General features: G+C 45.6%; 1 protein-coding gene across 1 annotated transcript; it reads left to right on the plus strand.

Moving 5' to 3' along the window:
- Window positions 1–288: 288 nt before the first annotated feature.
- Window positions 289–5,616, plus strand: LOC142068412 (olfactory receptor 52E8-like). The gene is made up of 2 exons (XM_075128133.1): window positions 289–353; window positions 4,545–5,616. The coding sequence occupies exon 2, from the start codon at window positions 4,618–4,620 to the stop codon at window positions 5,614–5,616; it is 999 nt and encodes a 332-aa protein (XP_074984234.1). The 5' UTR covers window positions 289–353; window positions 4,545–4,617.
- Window positions 5,617–8,031: the final 2,415 nt, after the last annotated feature.

The following is an 8,031-nucleotide window of genomic DNA, read 5'->3' on the forward strand; positions in this document are numbered from 1 at the left end:
CATTAGCCCCTGTTTTTTCCTAATTAACTATACATTTTTAATATACCCAAATAAAAAGTGCAGCCAGTTTGTCTCTGAGGACAGAGCCCAGGAGTTCTCATCTCCCTTTGGGAAGTTCCCTTAATTACTGTTTGTTCCTAAAGCTGGATAAATAGCCCAGAATTGCAGAAAGGCTTGTCTCCAGCCTGTTTACATCCAGATGCTGCTTCTCTGCTAGATGCTGAGCAAAACCCTGTGGGATTGCACAGAGCTATATTATAAACAGTGCATGCCCGTGTGTTGGCTCTCGGCTTAGGATGCTCCTGCAGATGCTGGGGTGAGAGAGGTGTGGGACACGGCTACCTGAGGGGGATTCCCAGGGAGGACACTTCCTTCTCAGGATTCACAGGTACACATCCTTTGATGAGGAGCTCACCTTCTCGACAAACCCAGGGATCTGGCTGTTAACAGGGGGGCTGTTACCTGACTTTGGTCTGCTCCTCACTGAGGCAATTATAAGAATTTGTCAGCATCAGCAAGACATCTTCTCTCCTAGCTTCATTCAAGAATTTGTCGAACTGTTATGCCTGAAACTTTATATATATTCCATCATAAGCAGATGTCCAGTGTGGTAAATTTCAGTCAAATTGCTTAGAGTTTGGCAAACTCATATGCAACTCAAAATGAGGTCTTCTAATGGAAGGTGTCAGTCCCCTTAACTACAGGTCATGCCACCAGCACCACTTTCAATGGCCAATCCACCTGTGAATCCCATTCAGCTAAACGCTTTGCTCCAATAATGTCGGTGGCAAGGAGTTCCACAGGCCAAATAGGTATTATGTAAACAATTTTCTTTTATCAGTATGATATGTTCAGACTATCAGTGTAATTGAATGTTCCCTTTGCATGTGTTATGAGACAGAGTAAACGTAAATGCTTGATCTAGTTTCTTTATCAATCGATTCATAGGGTTCAAGGCCAGAAGGGCCCATTTGATCATCCAGTCTGACTCCTGTATAACACAGGCCATTAAATTTCACCTAGTTACCCCTGTATTGGGCTCCAAAACTTGTGTTTCACAAAGCCCTCATCTACAGTAGGACTTTACATCATGAATCACAGAGCCACAGAGTGAGAAGGCACCACAAGGGTCAGCTAGTCTAACTGCCTGCCAAGATGTAGGATTTGTTGCATCCAGGACAGATGACGGTCCAGCCTCCTTTGGAAAACCTCCAGCAAAGGAGCCTCCATGTCCTCCTGAGGCGTCCGTTCCATTGCCCTCCTGTTCTCACTCTTTGGAAGTTTTTCCTGAGATTTCATCTAACGCTGCTGTGCTGTAGTTTGAACCCATTGCCTCTTGTCTTGCGCTATGTGACAAGAGGGAACATTTCTCCATCTCTTTTATGGCACCCTTTCAAGTATTCAAAGATGGCTATCATGTCCCCCTTTAATCTCCTCTTTCCATACTAAAAACACCCAGTTCCTTCAGCCTTTTTTTCGTATGCTTGGTATTCCATACCTTGGATCAGCTTTGTCTCTCGCCTCTGGATCTTTTTCCAGTTTGTCTACATCCTTTCTATACACTGCTGCCCGGAACTAAACACAAAACTCCAGCTGAGGCCTGACCAGCACCGAGTAGAAGAATACCATCCCCTCCCATGACTTGCATGTTACGCCTCTGTTAATGAAACCGAAAACTACATTTCTGTGGGTTTTCTGCAATAAGAAAAAAATCCACAGCCCTGAAAGATGTACCTAGAGCAACCTAACCTCCGTGTAGACAGCATGAGGTCAACATAAAGTTCTTCAATCAACCTAGCTACCCCCTCTCAGGGAGGTGGATTACCTGCGCAGCCGGGAGAAGCGCTAAACTGAAGCGCTACGGTAGCTGTACACTTTTAAGTGTGGACAAGCCCTCAAGCAGATCTTCCAGAAAAGTATTGAGTCTTTATCTGACATGTAGAGTCTGGGAATCCACCACTTCCCTCCACAGATTGTTCCAATGGTTAATCACGCTCAGTGTTTATTCTCTTATTATAACCCTCAGTGCTAACCATTTGCCCTTGGAATTTGTCTGGCTTCAGCTTCCAGGCACTGGATCTTGCTCTGCCTTTCTCCGCTGGATTCAAAAGCCTGTTATACCGCACAGCGTTCGCCTCTTAAACGTCTCACTTGATTGTCTTTTTGATAACGTAAGTAGCTGTAGCTCTTTAAGTCTCTCACTGTCAGGCATTTTCTCCAGCCTCAAAGCATTTTTGTGGCTCTTCTTTGCACTCTCTCCCAATTTTTCAACATCCTTTTTAAAATGTGGACCCCAGAATTGGACGCAGTTGTTTTTCACCAATACCGTTTGCAGAGCTAAAATGCTTCCCCTGCTCCAACTCTCCACTCTCCTGTTTATGCATCCAAGGATCACAACAGCCCTTTCGCCACAGCATTGCACGGAGAGCTCATGATGTGTTGGTTGTCCGCAGTGACCCCAAAATCCTTTTCAGGGCCCCTGTGTTCCATGATACTGTCCCGTAGTCTGGGGGTTGGGCCTGCATTTCTGTTCCGAGATGATAACTTGTCTTTTGACTGTATTGCGATGCTCCAGATCAATCGGTGTGGCTGCCCTGGCTGCCTTATTGTAACTGCTCGGCCAATCTTTCCGTTGTACCCAATTTTTTTCTGCAGTGATTGTCTATTTGCTTCCAGATCACTGATCAAAATATTCAATCGCATCAGGCGTAGAACTGATCCCCACAGAACCCCACTAGAAACAGCCCCATTTGGTGACAATGGCCCACTGGCAACTGCTTTCTGAGATCTGCCATCTTTTAATCCATTTTATATGTGCTTCACTGGTACTGTAGTGTGTTCATTTTTATCTGAATGTTTTCCCTTACATAATTAAATACCTCAGAGAAATCAGCCTCTTGCATCTGTGCAGTTTCCTTGATCAGCTAAACATACTCTCATGGAAGGACGAGATTGGGTTTATTTGACAAGACTGGTTTTCCACAAACCCTGTTATTGTCTGACATTAATTATATTCCTAAACGTTTTTGTTAACTAATCCCATACCAGCATTTCCATTGTCTCCTAGCCTTGTCAAATCTTTTTTTTAAACTTTCCCTTCTTTTCTATGCTTTACAGTTAACACAGAACTGTCCTGTATTTACCTTTTTTCTATTGGGGGGCTCTACTCTTGCCTGATTGTGTGCATCTGCTTCCAAACGAGAAGTGTGGTTGATTGGTCAGTTCGTAACTCTGGTGTTCGGAAGTCTAAGGCTCTACCGTGCACGCTCTTTAACACGCTCCTTGACTGCTAATGGACTGGAAAATATTTCATCACCTCATGTGATATATGTATATCATAAAGGTTCTTTCTAGATGCAGAACTAAACTATATCTTGAATACATCTGCCTTTTTTCAACTTTAACCCGTTTCTTTTCACCCACTAGGATTTGGCTTAAACCTTTTCTAGGATTTCTTTTGATTTTTCCTCAATTTTTTTACATCTCTTATCAATTTTCATAGCTTCCAATATGTATCGCTTGCTATCTATTTTCCCTTTATCCCATTAGTTCTATATCGCTCCCCCCCCCCCCCGCCCCCCGCCCGTTTTTGCTGCCTTCACTTTGCCACTGAACTGGGTTTCTAGCCAAAGTTGGGCACTTTTTGATTGTGGAATTGAGGATTTTTAACTCTCTAAAGAACACTTTTTAAAGAGCTACCAATTTTCATTCTCATTTCCCCGTCTATATTTTTTCCTCCCAATCAGTTTTGCTGATAATTTGCTGCAGCTTTGGGGAATTAGCCCTTTCAAAGCACTAAGTGTCTACAGCTATTACTGGTTGGGAACTGTTCTCTGTTTGTCCATTTTAATGTACTCACTTCCATTCTTTATTTTTCTCTCATCTATCAAATGCTCCCTTCTTTGTCTCTTCTCTAAATTAAATAGTCCCAGAATTTTCATTCTGTCCACATATGGCAACCTCCCCCATTCTCATATCTTGTCTTGGAAACCCCCTTTTTATTTGCTCTGTTTTTCATAGAGACTGGGGACCAAACCTGAGTGCATGTCCAGTGCAGGTTATTCGCCACCCCATTCCTTTCACATTTAAACATTGTCATTGTTTTAGTCACTGCTGAGAATGAGCAAATGTTTCCATGGAGCTGCTATCAATGATACACAGGGTTTTTTTGCCCCAGTGGTCTGTAGCAGTTGGGATGTTTCCCCCGGCACATGTCTTGGCAAAGGTTTGGATTATTTTCACTCTCAGATTTTGAGCCACTGTGGGAATGGGAAAATCCCTACAGCAGAGGCCCACTAGCCTGGGTCTCATTGCATTTCCTGCTGATGCCTAATAATGTTACCCACACCACAGTGTGTAAGAATTATTGATGCATAGAGTACAACAATATATGGAATATGCATTAACAGGGTCAGTTGTTCATAATTCATTTCCTTGAGTTGTGAAATAACCATTTATCAGTGTGTGAAGAGTGACAAATCTGCTTCACCCATGAGAACACCTCCAGGAGTTCATGTTACATCTCATATTACCTTTGTCTCTCCATCCAGGAATATTTCCTGCAACCATCACCCTAGAGCTTGAGCGCATACAGGAAGTCAGGGGAACGTATGGTACATGCAGGAGACACCGTTCTGCCTCAGAGTTGGACACCTTCTCCCCTACTCCATGTCAGATTCCAATACAACCGACTTCACCAACCCCTCCACCTTCATCCTGCTGGGCATTCCTGGCCTGGAGGCAGCCCATGTCTGGATCTCCATCCCCTTCTGCACCATGTACATCATAGCCATCTTGGGGAATTTCACCATCCTATTCATTGTGAAGATGGAGCCGAGCCTCCATGGGCCCATGTATTATTTCCTCTGCATGCTGGCCATCAGCGACCTGGTCCTGTCTACATCCATCCTACCCAAAACACTGAGCATCTTCTGGTTCAATTCCAGGGAGATCGATTTCAGTGCCTGCCTCACCCAGATGTACTTTATTCACTGCTTCTCAACGATGGCATCTGGGATTCTTGTGGCCATGGCTTTTGATCGCTACGTGGCCATCTGTGACCCCCTGAGATATTCCACCATCCTGACAAACCCCCTGGTGGCCAAGATCGGCCTGGCCGTGGTGCTGCGTGGCAGCATACTCGTACTGCCCACTTCCTTCCTGGCGAGGAGGTGGACATATTGCAGAACCAACATCATCCCCCACGCATACTGCGAGCACATGGCTGTGGTGAAACTGGCCTGCACTGACATCCACATCAGTAGTTACTATGGCCTCTCTGTGGTATTCTTTGTGACTGGTCTCGATGTGTTTTTTATCACTGTGTCCTATATCCAAATCCTCAGGGCCATCTTCAGCCTCCCCACAAAGGACACCCAACTTAAGAGTTTGGGAACCTGCAGCTCCCACCTCTGTGCCATTTTAGCCTTTTACATCCCAGCTCTCTTTTCCTTCCTCACGCAGCGGTTTGGCCACAATATGGCCCTGCATTTCCATGTTCTCATGGCCAATGTGTCCTTCCTGGTGCCCCCCATGCTAAACCCCATCATCTACGGGGTGAGGACCAGACAGATCCGGGACAGGCTATTCCGTTTCTTTTCTCATAAAGGGACCTAAAGTTTTCTGCTGCTGCTCTGTTCTCAGTCCGAGCTCCATGCAGAGCTGGCTGGGGACAAGGTGTTGGGCCCCCTTCCCTGAATCACTGTTTGTACAGTACTAGTGACATTCAATCCTTTCCTGACCACACTATTCTGTGTCAGACTGACAAACTAGGAAATGGGTCTGTGTACAACTCATTAACTCATAGGGTGGCCACACGTCTAATTGCTGGTAACTGGACTTTGAAGCTCTGCCCAAAGCCCCATCTCTTCCCATGGGTCACTCATCTTCTTCCCCTTCCCCATCAGTTGCTGGATTGTCTCCACCTCACCATATCTTGCTGCAGGGACTTCATTTCAGATTTTGGTGTGTGTGTGGGGGGGGGACAACTTTAACTGTGATCCCCGGGGGTACTTAGGTAGTTGAAAATTCTAGGGTTTTGGCAGATAACTTGGCAATTAGCTGACAGGAGCAGTGTTTCTAATTCCTACATAAAAGAAAGAAAATTAAAGTAATAATAAATCTACTAATCTCTCATATAAACATGTTTGACATCTTGTGGCAAGTCACTTAAGGACACTTAAGGACCACTTTCCCCATATCGGCAGCTCCAGTTATCTCATCATAGAAGGCTATGAGGTTGGTGAGGCATGACTTGCCTTTTGTGAATCCATATTGACTGTTCCTGATTAACTTCCCCCTCCTCCAAGTGCTTCAAAATAGATTCCTTGAGGACCTGCCCCATGTTTTTTTTTCAGGTGAGGCTGCCTGGTCTGTAGTTCGCCAGTTTCTCCTTCACTTTTTAAAAGATGGGCACTATATTGCCTTTTTCCAATTGTCCTCAACCTGTCCCGATCACCACAAATTTTGAAAGATAATGGCCAATGGCTCTGCAACTCCCTCAGCACCCTTGGATGTATTGCATCCAGCCCCATGTGCATATCCAGCTTTTCTAAATAGTCGTCAACTAGTTCTTTCACCATGGAGGGCTGCTCACCTCCTCCCCATACTGTGTTGTAGAGGGCAGCAGTCTGGGGGCTGACCTTGTCTTGGAAGAACGAAGGAAAAAAAGCATTGAGGACTTCAGCCTTTTCCCTAGGTTGCCTCCCCCATTCAGTAAGGGTCCCACGCTTTCCCTGACCACCTTCTTGTTGCTAACATACCTTTAGAAACCCTTCTTGTTACTCTTCACATCCCTTGCCAGCTGCAACTCCAATTTCCTTTGGCTTTCCTGATTACACAGCTCTCTCCTCCCTGGGCTGCTCCCCGGCCCCTCTGGCTCCGGTTGGCACTGCTCCACTCCCCGCTCAGCCTGGGCCCCTTCTCCTTAGCAGTAGGGGTGCACAAAGAATCACAGGAAATCTGGTTCATTTGCTACCAGTGGCATTGAGTAGCAATCATCGATGAGCACTGAATTTCTTGTATTCCTTTCAACCTGCCCAGACCTGAAATGTGGCAATCAGGGTGTGGCAAGATATGTAGATTACATGGCTTTGAGGGACCCTGTTCTGACCTCCTGCATCCCACAGCCATAGGGTTGCCCTTCATTAATTCCCATTTGAACTAGAGCTGATCTTTGAGAAAAAAAAATCCCATCTTGATTGCCAGTTGTCAAGGCTGTTTGCCCGCTCTGACATTTCGAGTGCAGGAGGTGGGGGCCTGCAAAAGACCTTAAAAATACTTCCCACTAAAGGCTTGCCTTAAAACTCCCCAAGGTTACAGATTCCCTGGCCTTGGTCTGTTATCACTGCCACCACCCAAATGCAAAAACCTTCCTGAGAACCCAGGAAAGCGCGCTTGGGAATTCCTTCCTGTGTGGTGCCCGCAAGCTCTTTTGTCCCACCCCCTGGAGAGAGCATGAAAAAACCAACCAGCTGTTGATACCATCTGAAAAGTATGGAACATTAGTTCCACTCAGTAATTCGGCTGAGCAGAATTAGGCACGTGCACACAGAACTTCCTCCTTTAACTCCATCCTCTTTGGAACCCCCCTTCAGGTAACTGAAGGCTGCTATCAAATCTACCCCCTACTCTTCTCTTCTGCAAACTAAATAATCCCAGTTTCTTCAGCCTCTCTTCATAAGGCATGTGCCCCAGCCCCCTAATCATTTTTGTTGCCCTCCGCTGGACTCTTTCTAATTTGTCCACATTTAGACCATTGCCAGTTGTTTGACCTCATTCCACATGACATTCAGATTAATAGACTAGCACTAGACAGTGTCATTAGAGCACTCATTAGATGGAGTGAGAACTGGCTAACTGATAGATCTCAGCAAGGCGATGTCCACGGGGAATCATCATCCAGTGGATTTTTTCTCATGGTTCACTAAGATCCTTAAGTACCTAATTCCCACTGATGTGTGACTCCATCACATGAGAGGAGGCTATTTCTACATGGGACTGTCAGCTGTGAGACCTCTCCGAGAGCGAGAT

The sequence above is a fragment of the Caretta caretta genome, chromosome 1 (assembly GCF_965140235.1).
Source record: "Caretta caretta isolate rCarCar2 chromosome 1, rCarCar1.hap1, whole genome shotgun sequence".
In the NCBI taxonomy this organism is placed as follows: Eukaryota; Metazoa; Chordata; order Testudines; family Cheloniidae; genus Caretta; species Caretta caretta.